At 42.4% G+C, this 17425-nt stretch overlaps 1 protein-coding gene across 1 annotated transcript in view; it reads left to right on the top strand.

The window, feature by feature from the left end:
• Positions 1 to 17425, top strand: part of LOC122813145 (cell adhesion molecule 3-like) — a 394215-nt gene that overhangs the window by 233010 nt on the left and 143780 nt on the right. The window contains exon 6 of the mRNA XM_044085295.1: positions 10234 to 10324. Within this exon, the coding sequence (XP_043941230.1) occupies positions 10234 to 10324 (91 nt within the window). The remainder of the gene's footprint in view (positions 1 to 10233; positions 10325 to 17425) is intronic.

The following is a 17425-nucleotide window of genomic DNA, read 5'->3' as shown; positions in this document are numbered from 1 at the left end:
CTGGTCTATAACAACACATACATGCTGTGTTGCCTTACCTTCCCACCCTTACCACATCAAACAAATGCAATATGAGAGTCACGCTGCTCAACGCTGGAAGTCTAAATCTCAAAATGCACTTGCTTGAAGCACTCCTTAAAATGGAAAACATCAACATTTGTGCTGTAACAGAGACCTGGTTCAAGGCAGCAGAAAGCACCCCTGCAGTACCAGGCTATAACTCATTCCACACATTTAGGCCCCAGAACTTGGACTGAAGCTCCAAAGGCAGTGGTGTTTCCATATTCATAAAGGATGTGCACACCTCTAGACTGGTAGTCCAGCATAATGCATCTGAGATACTTCAGGTGCAGCTAACACTGGGTAAGCACCGATTCAGGTAGTAGCCTGCTAGAGGTCCCCAATCATGTCCCAAGACTCACACTCCACATTCCTAAGCACCCTGGAGAATATTAGGGTCCAACCTAACACCCTCATACTGGGCAACTTCAATTACCTCTCCATTAACTGGGAAAACTACTTATGTACCAATACACTTGCCCAACATTTCCTGGAATTCATTAATTCCAATGCCCTGGACCAGCTCATTCTTACCCCCACTAGAGGTAGCAACATCCTTGATCTGGTCATTACTAACATGGGCGACCATTGCTCTACACCAACAGTCAACTCCTCCCTGGTTAGATCCGACCACAAGCTAATCACCTTGTAAATCCACATCCCTCCCACCCCCAACCCCCCGCAAAGGTAACCACCATGAAAAACTTCTCCAAAGCTAATTTTGGGCTCCTAAAAACAGAGGTGGTTAACTTCACGCCACCCATAAAAATGGAGAATAGTTGCATGAGCACCGAATCATACACCAATGCACTGTACAAACACATACACAAATGCATGGATCTCGCCATACCCAATAGAACCAAGATGGCCTCCTCCAAAAAAAGGAAGGCAATATGGTGGTCCCCTGCCATAAACAAATCTACAACAGCAGGAGGAAACTGATGTGGAATAAGGTAAAGTCCCAAGAGAGGAAAAACTCCCTTATCAGCCTCAACAAAAAGTTGAGATCCCTCATCAAATCCTCTAAAGCTAGCTATGAAAACAGAATTGCAGAAGATAGTAAAGACAACCACAAGGCCTTCTATAATTATGTAAAGAATCACCACATCAATTCCCAGATTTTCTCTGAGCTACTGCACAATGGTACCTCCTATACCGAGCCAACAGACATTGCCAATATACTGGCTGACAGATTCAGTGCCAACTTTACTCCCACCAAAGGACCAATCACAATACCAGTAGATTGCCAGGCACCCAGTATTACTGCTACACAGGTTAAAACAGCACTGTCCAAGGCCAAGAATACAGCTTCTATGGGACCTGACAATATATCTGACTGTGTTCTACATGAACTACAGACTGAACTGACACCTCACCTGTGTGCCCTGTTCAATCTCTGCCTCACCTCAGGCTTTGTCCCTACCAAATGGTGCACTGCTAAAGTCATCCCTCTCCACAAAGGAGGAGTGACTACAGACCCTGGGAACTATCGCCCCATTAGCCTGACGAATCTGATATGCAAAGCTGTGGAACGCATCATCATGGATCTAATAAACAAGGATATAGGGAATCTCCAAACTCTGGATTCTACACAGTTTGGTTTTGTGAAGGGTAGATTATGCCTGCTCAACTTGGTTGACTTCTTTGAGTCAGTCACCAGAGCTGTGGATGAAGGCAAGGTGGTTCATACAGCCTACCTTGATCTGGTCAAGGCCTTTGACACCATTCCCCACTCAGGAATCATAGAAAATTTTACTAAGCTAGGCATCAACCCCTATATCAATAGGAGGGTTGCAAACTGGCTCACAGATAGAACCCACAGTGTGAAAGTAGCTGATTCCAAGTCAGACTGCAGACCAGTCACGAGTGGAGTCTCACAGGGTTCGGTCCTGGGTCCTCTCCTGTTTGGTATGTACTTCTCTGAAGTCCAGGCCAACATAAAGGGACTCTGGCTGACAAAGTTCACAAACGATTGCAAGTTGGGAGCTATTATTAACTCCCTAAGTGATGCTGACATCCTACAGAAATACCTCACTGAGACCAATGACTGGTGTCAGAATCATGGCCTTAAGCTCACTGCCAAAAAATGTGTCATCATCCCCCTTGGGAAAAACCCCATCCCCTTGAATTACCACATCGATGGTAGTCCACTGAACAGAGAAGGTGTTATAAGAGGTCTGGGAACACAGGTTGACAGCAAACTCTCTCTTTTGACCACCACATTGCCACTGTGGTCAGAAAGTCCTATGTGTCACATCTCATTACTAAGGGTTTTGCATCCAGGAAGAAAGAAGGTCATTGTCTCCCTCTACTCTTCCCTCATTAGGCCAATCATCGAGTACAATGCCCCATTTGGCATGTACCTCACTAGACACCTGCAACAACTGGAGAGGCTGCAAAAGTACTTCACAAAGAGGATCCTAGGCCTTAAACACTTGTCCTATATGGACAGACTCAGAAAACTCCACTATTCTCTGTCTCATATATCCTACTTAGAGGAGAGCTCTGCTTGACTTACAAAGTCATGTCTGACTCAGCTCTGTTAGAAATGCTACATCTAAAGAAATCCCAATCCCTCCACACCACACACTCCAGAGACCTCAACCACATTACCACAATCAACAGAACATGCTGGAGGGACAGGTTCATAACCCAGAGATTGCCCATGCTCTGTAATAGACTTCCCATACATGTCAAGCAGAGCACCTCACTGGCCCTCTTCAAGAGATATCTTGATGAGTGGATGGGAAATAGAAAATTCATCCCAGGGATCACTCCAGTAGCTCTACTCGACAGAGGCACTGGGAACTAAGGTTGGGTGGCATGATGCCAGGGTAATCCTATGGGCTAGGCTTGTAAAGGTACCAAGGCCATTATCCTAGTACACACGTATGAACCTATGAACCTATGAGTCTTTAAGCCAGGTTAGCTGTTTAGAAATGCCTAATTTGCTGAAAATTACTCAGCTAACAATTGCTGACAGAATATTATACTCCAGTATCCTCCAAGTAGTACCTAACATACTTATCTGGTACCCACTACATGCTAAAGGAACAGTCTTAGTATAAGTCAGTCTATCTGACACTGCCAGACCGTAGACAAGCTGACTTTGCCAATGGTATTATATTTAAAACAATTTATTTATTTATTTTGTTTACCAGGAAAGTCCAACTGGCACAGGACCCATTTTAACTGGAGGTCCTGCTAGAAAAGCTACAATGTACAAACAACAGTAATAAACAGAGTGACACTAACATTTTAAAGGCAATAATATACAACATGCTTTACAACATTTTTAGAAGAGAGAGAACTGCATTTTAACTTTGATTAAGTATACAAACAGCCATATTGTTGCTATTTTCAACAGAAGACTGTGCATTCCGAGGTGTCGACCGATGAGAGAGCCAGAGTTGAGAAATAGATGACAGTACTGCATTCTACCAATCGTTCTTTCTACTGGCCTTCTACTCCTTCTCCTCTCACATCTCCCACTACTTCAGAACCCTGGACTTTCACCTATATTCAGTCACTTTAGAATTTCTCACTCTCATATGCCTACCCTTCCCATTATTAATGGTCCTTGCAAATTCTAAATGCTGTTTTCTTCACCCTTATTTCCTTTCCACCTACTTTTCTGTCATATTACCTACCACCTTCTCTCATACTTAATTCTTCTTCTGCATGTTCATTCTATAACCCCTATTGGATATTGACCCATGCTAACCATCCGGCCATGTGAACCTTGGTTCTAGATGATTGTCACTGTTGAAGTGATACCCTGACCCCATGTGGAAAATGGGTAAAAGGGACTTGGATAAATTCTCATATATAAGCTGGTTGCCCGTTTCACTGTATTGTAGTCCATTAAAGTGTGCTTTGTTGAATACGATATAGTGAAACTTTACAGTTCCCTCTGTCTTTTGATAAGTCATTTAAAAATCCTTCCTATTCACACCCAGTCAAAATTAGACTACACAAAGGCACTTGCACTCATATCATGCAAAAATATACTCACATACATGCATGAGTGCACACACATAAGCGAACACACACACACACACACACACACACATACAAATATTGAATCCACGTACAGCCATTACTATAAAATAAATACATAAATACACAGAAAAGTTACACTGCATGGAAAAGTAGGGCAATACCCCTCACATCCCTTTATTTTTATATAACAACTCCAAGGTTGCACCACCAGTGATGAAACTGTACAGCGGTACTCAATAAATCCACCAAGTTATCTAGAATTTAAGCTTCTTTTAAAAAAGGAATGATGAGTAGAGAATATAAAATATTGCATGATAACTATAAGAATCAATCAGAGGAGGTTAGAAAGGACTGGAAAGGGAGACTGGATAAGCAGTTCACAAGGAAACACTGGAGGGATATATGTATGTCTCACAAATATGCAATAAAAACTAGAAGATTTGGGATTTTTGATTGTAAATGTTTACATCATATTTTTATACCCAAAGTAGACTCCAGAGAATTTTTCCTCAGGTAGACAGCAAATGTTGGAGGTATGATCGGGAAGAAAGACATAATTGGGAACCTATTTTCTGAGACTGTAATAAGTTGGCAGACTTTAAAGATTCCCTGCAGACTACTCTGTCGGAGATACTGGGTGAGAAAATTGGTGTAACTAGGGAAATTGGAATTGCCTAGACATAGTAAGGCCTTGCTGACTATAATTACTGTGGCTGCTAAAAAATTAATTACTAGAAAATGTAAATCAAAATTTAAGCCAACTGTACTAGAAGTAGTGAATACAGTAACAGAGATAAAACAACTGGAATTGGGATTTTTAGAAAAAGGTAGGAGCAAATTACATAGAAAAATATGGGAATTGCGGGAACAATACGTGCAGAGGAGGAATGAGGTTTAAAAGAAGGCATGGACTTGAATGAGCTATGAAATGTTTGACTGCCAATGACTGGATAGATGTTAGGTTCATAGGTTCATAGGCTGGTACTAGGTTATCGGCCCTAGGCCCTATACAAACCTAGCCAAACAATTCCCCGGATATTTCTTCCTACAATATTTACTTCCCTGGACCCCTGTCTAGCAAGGCAACTGACGTGATCCCTGGGGTGAATTTCCTATCTCCCATCCAATCGTCAAGGTTCCTTTGGAAGAGGGCCAAGGAGGCGCTCTGCTTGACATGTATGGGCAGTCTATTCCAGAGTATCAGGAACCTATCCCTCCAGCATGTTCTGTTCATTGTGATGACAAGGTTTAGATCCCTGGAGCATGTGGCTCTGAGGGATTGGGATTTCTTTAAGTGAAGCATGTCCAACAGCTCGATATTTGACATGGCCTTGTATGTTAAGCAGAGATCGCATCTGAGTAGACGATATTCTACAGAGTATAGCTGGAGTTTTGTTAGATGGTCGGCATAGGGCATCTGCTTTAGGCCTGTGATTCTTTTAGTGAGGTATTTCTGCAGCCTTTCCAGCTGTTGCAGATGTCTTGTGAGATACATACCAAATGGGATGTTGTACTCTATAATGGGTCTAATGAGGGATGAGTACAGTGGGACAATGACCTCCTTTTTTCTGGATGAAAAGCCCTTAGTGATGAAGTGTGCCACATAGAAGGATTTCCTGACTGTTGTGGCGATGTAGTTATCGAAGGTGAGACCACTGTCCACCTGTGTCCCTAAGTCGCTCATTACACTTTCGGTGTTTAGTGTACTGCCACCTATGTGGTAATTCATGGGTACATGGTTTTTCCCAAAGGGGATAACTATACATTTCTTGGTATTAAGATTGAGCCCATGGCTCTGGCACCAAGCATCTGTTTCTGTAAGGCCCTTTTGTAGAATATCCACATCATTTGGGGATTCAGTAATGGCTCCCAGTTTGCAGTCATCTGCAAACTTTGCTAGCCAGAGTCCCTTAGTGTTGGCCTGTACTTCAGAGAAGTAGATGCCAAACAAGAGCGGTCCCAGGACTGGACCCTGAGGTACTCCACTTGTCACTTGTCTGGAGCTGGATTTGGAGTCAGCTACTTTTACAGTCTGCGTTCTGTCAGTAAACCAGCTGGCAACCCATCAAATGATGTAGGGATTTATGCCCAGCTTATTAAGTTTATCTTTGATTCCAGAATGGGGGATGGTGTCGAAGGCCTTGGCGAGGTCCAGATAGGCTGTCAGGACTGCCTTACCCTTGTCCACAACTCTGGAGACTGATTCAAAGAAGTCAATCAGGTTCAGAAGACATGATCGGCCCTTCACGAACCCAAACTGTGTGGGGTCCAGTGTTTGAAGGTTGCCAATGTCTTTGTTTATAAGTTCCATGATAATGCGTTCCATGCCCTTGCAGATCAGGCTCATCAGACTGATGAGAAGGTAGTTCCTGTGATCCAAGGTGGATCCCCCCCTTGTGGAGTGGGATAACTGTAGCTGTGCACCACTCAGTGGGCATGAAGTCTGAGGTGAGGCTATGATTAAACATGACACCTAGGTGAGGTGCCAGTTCATTTTGTAGTTCATGTAGTACACCGCTTGGGATGTCATCTGGTCCCATGGATGCTGTATTCTTAGCTTTGGAGAGTGTGGTTTCTACCTGTGTGGCCGTGATTACTGGAATTTGGCAATCTTTTGATATTGAGATAGGCTCTTTAGGGGGTGAATTTGGCACTGAATCGATCTGCCAGGATATTGGCAATATCCTTAGGATCAGTATATTTAATGCCATTCTGTTGTAGCTCAGAGCAGATCTGAGCATTGCCATTTAGATTCTTGACATAACTACAGAATACCTTGTGGTTGTCTTTGGAATCTTTGGCAATTTTATTTTCATAACTAGCTTTGGAGGATTTTATGAGGGATCTCAGCTTCTTACTGAGGCTGGTAAGGGAGTTTTTTTGCATCCTGGGATTTTCCTCTTTTCTGCAACAATTTCTTCCTTCTGTTGTATAGTTTGTTTATGGCAGAGGACCATCAGATTGGCTTCCTTTTTTTGGAGGAGAGCCTCTTGGTTCTATTTGGGATGGCACAATTCATGCACGAGTGGATGTGCTCATACAGTGCCTTAGTGTAGGATTTAGCAGTTGAACTTTCAACTCCCGTCTGCATGGGTGCCATGAAGTTTGTCACTTCAGACTTAAGTAGCATGAAGTTGGCTTTGGAGAAGTTTTTTACAGAGGTTTCCTTACTGGGGGCTAGGGGTGGGATAAGGATGTCATGGGTGATTTGCTTATGGTCAGACCTGACCAATGAGGGGGTGACCACTGGTCTGGAGCATCTATCTCCCATGTTGGTAACGACCAGGTCTAGGATATTGGAGCCCCTGGTGGGACATTGGATTAGTTGATCCAGGGGATTAAAATGCATGAATTCCAAGAACCATTGGGAAAAGGTGTTGGTACCTGAGTAGTTTTCCCAGTTAATGGCAGGGTAGTTGAAATCACCCGGTATTAGGGTGTTTGGTTGTATCTTAATATTTTCCAGTATGTTTAGAAAGGTGTAGTGAGATTCTTGGGGCATGGTGGGGGATCTGTAGCAAGCTACAATTTGGATTGCAGTCTTACCTAGTGTTAATTGCACCTGGAGAATTTCTGATGCATTGTGTTGAGCAAGTAGCCTGGAGGTGTGAATATCCTTGGTGAATATGGACACTCCTCCACCTTTAGTGTATTGGTCTTGGTTTGGTGGTCGAAAAGTGTGGTAAAAGTGGTAGCCTGGTATTGCAGGGGTGCTCTCTGGAGTCTTGAACCAGGTCTCAGTTACTGCACAGATATCAATGTTCTCCATTTTTAGGAGTGCCTCAAGAGAGTGCATTTTGAGGTCTAGACTTCTAGCATTGAGTAGCATTACCTTCAGATTTTGCATGCTTGTATGTGTTACAGTGGTGGCTTTGTCCTTTGAACCATGTCTAAAAAAGGCACTATAGGGGTGGCAAGAGCTTTAGCCAGTAACCTGAATCCCAGAGGTGACAGGTGCAAACCATCTCTGGCAAAGTATCATGGTTTGCCGACCATGTCATCCCAGGCAGACAGATACTGGATCCCCTTTGAATGACACCAGAAGCTTATTCAGTTGTTGAAGTAAATCATTTTGTCCTTATACTGTGGTATCATTCTGGGCGAAGGCAGGATGCTACTCAGGGCTAGGGTCATATCTGCCTGGGTCGCATGATCCAAGAGCTCTTCCATGTCTCTTTTGACGTAGTCCAGGGAGGTACATCTCAAGTCATTCACTCCAACATGGACAATGACCGAGTTGTATTTGTACTTGTTGTGGAGTGACTTGAGTGCATGTGTTGTGGCAGATCCTGGCACCTGACAGGCAGCTGACTGTAATTTTCTCCTTGTTCAGCCTGGTGAGTGGGACATCAGTGTGCCTGACTATAGAGTCACCTATGACTAAAGTGTTGGGTACGTTGTCTTGCTTTAGGGGCTGTTGTTGGGTGGCACACTGGTGTTGTGAGCTATGTGTCACTTTGGTTGTAACTGGTGTTTGTTTGTGTTTCAGCTTCAGAGGTCCTTGTTGCTTGGGCAGATTAATGTTAAGGGCCTCCACATATGTGGGTTTAGTGTTGCTATGTGTGGGTGTTGATGGTGTGGATTTTGAAGGGCTATGTGTTGCTTGAGGTGTAGAGCAGGTGTTAACCTTCTTCTCTTGACTGTCTAGCACAGTCTTGTCTGGAGAGAGCTTTGCTTCCAGTTTGGCTTTGTAAGTGCATCTCTCACAGGTTGTAGTGTCGGGTGGTAGGAAGAGAGGGTTGTCTGTGTACATGAGGCAGTTGCTGCATTGCCCCAGTATGCCCAGATTCACCAGGTGGACAGGAGAAATCACTGGAAGCTGACCCTTGGACATGCCTGTTTAGGTTCTTTTTTGTAAAGTACAAGAGCTGTTTTCCCTTACCTTTGCAAGGTACTTTGCAATTATAGGCTGTTTAGTGCCTACAATTAATTTCTCCTTATTAACAAGGAGAGTTGAGTGCTTGCATCAGTTTAAGGCTTCCTAGTGCTTTCCAGCAGGTTCTAGAGCAAGTGCTAGTCACAGGGGTTTAGATTTTAGTGCTACTACAGAGAAACCAGCTAGTTCTAAGGGAAAATTTGAAGAGCATACTTTCTGGCACCTGGAATAGTTTAACCGTATCCCTGTGGTGCTGCACGATGCGAAAAATGTGCAAACACACGCGTTTTTAAGCCAGAACATTGAAAGTGACAGAAATCAGTCCAAAATGGCTAATAAAATTACAATTTCAGAGCTGGAAACCACTCCTCTAGTGTTAGATAGGCAGTACAATGCTCACCACTCCCACTGGTAAGCAGTAGGACTTCCCTCTACCACAGCAAGGTCTGGATGGCTCTGAACACAGAAAATAAAGTCCTGAGACAAGCAAAGCCTGGGATCTGGACTATACTAGCTAGGAAAGGCAGGAAATGAGCAAATAAGTTAGTATTTTTTGTTTTTTGGGGGGTTAAAACAGGCTAAACAATGCAATAATACAGTAAATAAACACAGAAAAGGCTAACGCACTTGAGTGTGCAGCCCTAAACAGTAAATGCAATTAAAACGCTACAAAATTAGCAATTTAAAACTTTTGAGCCATGTATAATGCTTACAACTAAAATTAGGTCAGTATGGTTTGTTTTCATTTATATAAATGTATGATTGCCTATGTCATGTATGATAATTTAATAAAGATTTTTTTTGTTTAAAAAAAAATAAGTAAAACCATCCAGCGCTAAATGCATACTCAAAGAACTTGAATCACAATTCAGCATAACACACTTATTTATGTAAGTAAGCATGTAGGTAAGTACATATTTCTTTATCTGTTTGTTAAATTTTGGTTCATTTCTTGCATAGCTTTCTACCATCGACTGTCCTGGAACCCTACTTCAGTCTTCCACACCAGTATAACCAGCAATCATTCACCATGTCTTTGAAGATAGAGACTGTTGGCAGCAGTCTTACAAATAGCACAAAATGCTCATACCATATAGGGATCGTGTATATAAAAATTACTGTGTATCAGCAGACAAATGTACAAATGGCTGTCCTCTGTTTTTGATAGAAGGGCATTGTAAATATTATTGTAAATACCAAAGGCCAAACCTATCTACTGTTTGAGTAACTAATAGGAAAACTCAGATTCTACTTTGTCTAGATTTGGTCATTTACTTTCCTTTTTTTCCCTTTAGATCCTCCACTTGCAAAGATTGTGTCAACTGCAGAATTTCCAGAAGAAGGAGAAGATTTCAGCCTCATCTGTGAGGTGGATGGCAACCCCATGTAAGTATTACAAAGCAGGTTCAGCAACCACAATGTCTTCTAAAGTCCAGAAGTCATTCCGTCCTGCAACATACACACACACACGCGCAAACACACACACGAACACACACACACACACACACACACACACACACACACACACACACACACACACACACACACACACACACACACACACACACACACACACACACACACACACACACACACACACACACACCCAATGCACTACCTATGTGGTCTCTTGGTTCCATCAAGGCTCCGCTAGCTATTTCTGATAATTATAAATACTCAGCTATAACTGATTTTTCTCTGCACTGCATACTTTATGATGATGTTATTATCATCTTACATTCAAACTCCAGCAAGACAAACTTCTGAATGATTTTAACCTACTCTGGGACTGGCTTTGAAACCATCAGCACCTCATAATAACTACTAACAAAGCTTCATGCGTGCTATTTGGTACACATCTAAAACTAGCTAACAGTCCATCCATCCATCCATCCATCCATCCATCCATCCATCCATCCATCCATCATATTAAGCTATCCCTTTAAATACAAATCACTGACATTAAAATACAGGACAGCTATTTGCACAAACAGAGATAAGTCGATTGACACATTGGGCAATCCTACAGTTCCACAAATGATGCCCCTTAACCACAGCTGTGGGACAAAGAAAACTTGTTAAGTTACTAACAAACACACAATAAAAGCAAATTACTTAAGGAGCTGTGATGACTACCAGTACTTCACTCAAGCCCAACCAACCAGCAAAAGAGATTTCCCCACTGACTTGCAGCTTGTGCCCATGGTAGCCATCCTCATAGTCCCAACCTAGCAGTGATACTGAACATAAACATGTCCAGGTACCTAGGCAGTCAGACATTTCCCTGTAGTACATTTGGTTGGGGACATATCACTAAAGTGACATTCAACTGCAGAGAACTATGGCTGGTGTCAATTCCCTATGGGCAAAGAGAAGAATAAAGTCCCATGCCCACAACTTCAACAACCAAACTCACAGAGGAAAAATAATGTCCATGGCCCCCAAGGCAACACGAGACAGCAGGCAGTATGGCAGGAATCAGTCACAGGCTGGCCAGTAGGCGTGTCAGTGGCAGTGAAAATGCAGTGGACAATGAGCAGTGCCTTTATAATTGGTGTGCGTGTGGACCATTAATCCATTCACAGTGTCTAGGGAACATTACCTAAAATGCATATTGAAACATAAATGTGACTACAGCAACATTTAAGATTTGCTCCACCATGTAGCACACTTCTACATATTATGGTTACATAAGCGTGTACTGTACACTGACTGCAACACTCATTACCTCTTCTGCCCCGTGCACTTGGGTATTAAAGCTGTGAGCAAGGCAGTGTGGGCTTCCCTTTGCCCACAGAGAATTTGCAGCAGCCATGTTTCTCTGCAGCTAAATGTCACTTCAGCCATGTTTCCCCAACCAAATGTACCACAAGGAAATGTCTTGCTGCCTAGGTGCCTGAACCCATCATTATCATATCATATTATACAATATATCAAAAATAGTTTTATTTTATTGTAAGTTATCATCATATTTCAGTACATGTCCCAAAGTCCACAAAAGCAGATTTTTCAGGTCTCAGATAATAGTAAGAAAATTTAGTGACCTTTATTACAAAGTTATGCAAGTACTTGAGTTTGCTTGCTGTGTATGTATTTATTTATTTTACTTGCTGTTGCTAGATGCCATCTAAGATTGTACAAAGAAGTCATCTTAGACTTCTTCTTCTTCTTTCGTCTTTTTCCTGGTCAGGGGTCACCACAGCGGATCACCTTGTCCGCACATTGAATGGCAGTGGAGTTTTACGGTGTCGAGTTGCCAGCCCGGCGCCCAATCTTCCACAGAAGGCACACACACACGCACACCTAGGGCCAATTTAGAGTGTCCAATCCACCTGCAGCATGTCTTTGGGATGTGGGAGGAAACCAGAACACCCGGAGGAAACCCACGCGACCACAGGGAGGACATGCAGACTCCACACAGAAGGCACCCCAGCCGGGGATCGAACCGGAGAACCTCTTGCTGTGAGGCGGCAATGCTAACCACTGCACCACCGTGGCCGCCCAAAGAAGTCATCTTAGACTAAGCAGATAAAATTTGTAGAAATGTAAAAGATGAAATATAGTACAGTTTTATGTATGAATATATCATTAAACATAATTTCCAAATTGTTTTTCTGGAAGATGGTCGTTCTTTGCACTGCAAAAAGTTTATTGTTGGTTAGAGTTTGTCTACCACTTGGCTTTGGTTACTAGTTTATACACTTATATGTGAAACCATCATGGAAATGATCAACAAAGACATAAGCAACATTCAGACACTGAACCCAACTCATTTTGGCGTTGTCAGGGGAAGGTCATGCCTACTAAACCTGGAAGACTTCTTTGAGAAGGTCGCCATGCAATGGATAAGGGATAAACAGTGCATATCACCTAAGTGGACCTGGCCAAGGTGCTGAGTACAATATCCCACTCAGGTATAGTTGACACACTCACCAAACTGGGCATAAATTCCTACATAACTAATAGGATTGCCAGCTGGCTCACAGACAGGACTCAGGAAGTCAGGATTGGTTATTCCACCTCCACTAAGAGACCAGTCACCAGCATGTAAACTCAGGGCTCTGTTCTGGAACCACTTCTGTTTGATATCTACTTCTCAGAGGTAAAGGCTAATGTCAAGGGCCTCTCACTTAGTAAGTTCACAGACGATAGCAAATTTGGAGGTATCATAGATCCCCACCCCATGACACAAACATCTTACAAGAGTGTCTAACACAGACATAAACTGATGCCAAAGTCTTGGACTAAAACACAATGCCAAGAAATGCATTATAGTGCTATTGGGAAAACTGCCACCCAGGCTAATTACCTCATCAATAAGACACCTCTAAGAGTTGACACAGTAGTCAGGGATCTGGGAATGGGTTTATATCACATAATCGAACTTCCAAAATATCAAACACCATAAGCTCGAACTTGGAAGTTCGAAAGGTGATAACATTGAAAGCTCAGAACAGCAAATTTTTTCCCTGCGAAAAAAATTTGCTGTTCCGAGAAACACACACACAACACAAGCACACCAAAAATGATGTCTAATGTGGGGGGCTTTGCCCCCGTGCCCTCCACACACCCCCTACTTAAATATACCAACTCTGAGATCGCACCACAGTGGAGGAAATAGCAAAGCCACAGAACGGCCCACCGAATTCTTGCCCTGGGTAAGAATTTGATGCGCCACGGCTTCGATTTCGGATTTGATGAAATGCCGTTTAATGTTGTGCGGTTTCGCGGTTATGATATAAACCCTCTGGGAACATATGTAGACAGTAACATAGCCACTGTAGTAAGAAAATCATTCTATGTCATCCAAAATATAGATAAGGCATGGCATCCAGGTACAAGGAAGCCATAGTGCCACTTTATTCCACCGTTATCAGAACCATCGTTGAGTATAATGCCCCCTTTCACATGTACTTGACCAAATACAACAGTTGGTATGTCCACAAAGTTTCCTTATGATGAGAATTCAAGGTATAAACACATTGTCCTAAACAGATTGCCTTAAAGCCTATCACTATACTATGTCTCATACAGGTTACTGAGAGTAGATCTATACCTGGTGTACAAGGCATCCTCAGATCCGCCTTAAAGCCTATCACTATACTATGTCTCATACAGGTTACTGAGAGTAGATCTATACCTGGTGTACAAGGCATCCTCAGATCCAGCTTTGATGGACCTTTTGCCCGTCCACAAAATGAACAGCATCAGAACCACTAGATCCAAGGATTTAAATTTTGCTTGTGACATAAATAAGACATGATGGTGAGACAGATGTGTGTCTTAGAGGATCCCCATGCTCTGGAACAGGATCCCCAGCCATATGAAGTAGAGTCCATCCCTAACCCTATTTAAGCACGACCTTGACTAATGGATAGGAAACCAGAAATTCACCCCGGGTCTTGCCCCCATGTCTCTGATAGAGAGACAGAGACAGTAATGCCCAAAGTAACATACCCCCATACATCCTCTAGAAACTGCCTATCTAACATACCCCTTCCTAATAAACACCCATGATGCATAGGGACACAATTGGGTTGGAATCCATGACTAAGCTTATAACAGCCCTGATGATCATTAGTCTAGTATATACCTATGAACCTAAGAAACATGAGCACTGCACATGATACATTCCCATACACAGATACCTATGAACTGAAGAAACATGAGCACTGCACATGATACATTCCCGTACACAGATACCTATGAACCTAAGAAACATGAGCACAGCACAGGATACATTCCCGTACACAGATACCTATGAACCTAAGAAACATGAGCACTGCACATGATACATTCCTGTACACAGATACCTATGAACCTAAGAAACATGAGCACTACACATGATACATTCCCAAACACAGATACCTATGAACCTAAGAAACACGAGTACTGCACATAATACATTCCTGTACACAGATACCTATAAACCTAAGAAACATGAGCACTGCACATGATACATTCCCATACACTGATACCTATGAACCTAAGAAACATGAGCACTGCACATGATACATTCCCATACACAGATACCTATGAACTGAAGAAACATGAGCACTGCACATGATACATTCCCATACACACATACCTATGAACCTAAGAAACATGAGCACTGCATATGATACATTCCCGTACACAGATACCTATGAACCTAAGAAACATGAGCACTGCACATGATACATTCTCCGACACAGATACCTATGAACCTAAGAAACATGAGCACTGCACATGCTACGTTCGCGTCCACAGATACCTATGAACCGAAGAAACATGAGCACTGCACAAGATACATTCCCATACACAGATACCTATGAACCTAAGAAACATGAGCACTGCACATGATATATTCCAGTACACAGATACCTATAAACCGAAAAAACATGAGCACTGCGCATGAAACATTCCTGTACACAGATACCTATGAACATAAGAAACATGAGCACTGCACATGATACATTCCCGTACACAGATACCTATGAACCTAAGAAACATGAGCACTGCACATGATACATTCTAGTACACAGATACCTATGAACCTAAGAAACATGAGCACTGCGCATGATACATTCCTGTACACAGATACCTATGAACATAAGAAACATGAGCACTGCACATGATACATTCCCGTAGACAGATACCAATGAACCTAAGAAACATGAGCACTGCACATGATACATTCCCATACACAGATACCTATGAACCAAAGAAACATGAGCACTGCACATGATACATTCCTGTACACAGATACCTATGAACCTAAGAAACATGAGCACTGCACATGATACATTCCCATACACAGATACCTATGAACCTAAGAAACATGAGCACTGCACATGATACATTCCCATACATGGATACCTATGAACCTAAGAAACATGAGCACTGCACATGATACATTCCCGTACACAGATACCTATGAACCTAAGAAACATGAGCATTGCGCAAGATACATTCCCGTACACAAATACCTATTAACCTAAGAAACATGAGCACTGCACATGATACATTCCCATACACAGATACCTATGAACCTAAGAAACATGAGCACTGCACATGATACATTCCCGTACACAGATACCTATGAACCTAAGAAACATGAGCACTGCACATGATACATTCCCGTACACAGATACCTATGAACCTAAGAAACATGAGCACTGCACATGATACATTCCCATACATGGATACTTATGAACCTAAGAAACATGAGCACTGCACATGATACATTCCCGTACACAAATACCCATGAAGCTAAGAAACATGAGCACTGCACATGATACATTCCCACACACAGATACCTATGAACCAAAGAAACATGAGCACTGCACATGATACATTCCTGTACACAGATATCTATGAACCTAAGAAACATGAGCACTGCACATGATACATTCCCATACACAGATACCTATGAACCGAAGAAACATGAGCACTGCAAATGATACATTCCCATACATGGATACCTATGAACCTAAGAAACATGAGCACTGCACAAGATACATTCCCGTACACAGATATCTATGAACCTAAGAAACATGAGCATTGCGCTAGATACATTCCCGTACACAAATACCTATTAACCTAAGAAACATGAGCACTACACATGATACATTCCCATACACAGATACCTGTGAACCTAAGAAACATGAGCACTGCACATGATACATTCCCATACACAGATACCTATGAACCTAAGAAACATGAGCACTGCACATGATACATTCCCGTACACAGATACCTATGAACCTAAGAAACATGAGCACTGCACATGATACATTCCCGTACACAGATACCTATGAACCTAAGAAACATGAGCACTGTGCATGATACATTCTCGTAAACAGATACCTATGAACCTAAGAAACATGAACACTGCACATGATACATTCCCATACACAGATACTTATGAACCTAAGAAACATGAGCACTGCACATGATACATTCCCGTACACAGATACCTATGAACCTAAGAAACATGAGCACTGCACATGATACATTCCTGTACACAGATACCTATGAACCTAAGAAACATGAGCACTGCACATTATACATTCCTGTACACAGATACCTATGAACCTAAGAAACATGAGCACTGCACATGATACATTCTAGTACACAGATACTTATAAACCTAAGCAACATGAGCACTGCACATGATAAATTCCCATACACAGATACCTATGAACCTAAGAAACATGAGCACTGCGCATGATACATTCCTGTACACAGATACCTATGAACCTAAGAAACATGAGCACTGCACATGATACATTCCCATACACAGATACCTATGAACTGAAGAAACATGAGCACTGCACATGACACATTCCCATACATGGATACCTATGAACCTAAGAAACATGAGCACTGCACAAGATACATTCTCGTAGACAGATACCTATGAACCTAAGAAACATGAGCACTGCACAAGATACATTCCAGTACACAGATACCTATGAACCTAAGAAACATGAGCACTGCACATGA

The sequence above is a fragment of the Protopterus annectens genome, chromosome 10.part0, assembly GCF_019279795.1.
Source record: "Protopterus annectens isolate FY-2018-M chromosome 10.part0, PAN1.0, whole genome shotgun sequence".
NCBI classification, from domain to species: Eukaryota; Metazoa; Chordata; order Ceratodontiformes; family Protopteridae; genus Protopterus; species Protopterus annectens.
Note: the sequence above shows the minus strand (reverse complement) of the source record. Positions and strands in the feature narration are given on the sequence as shown.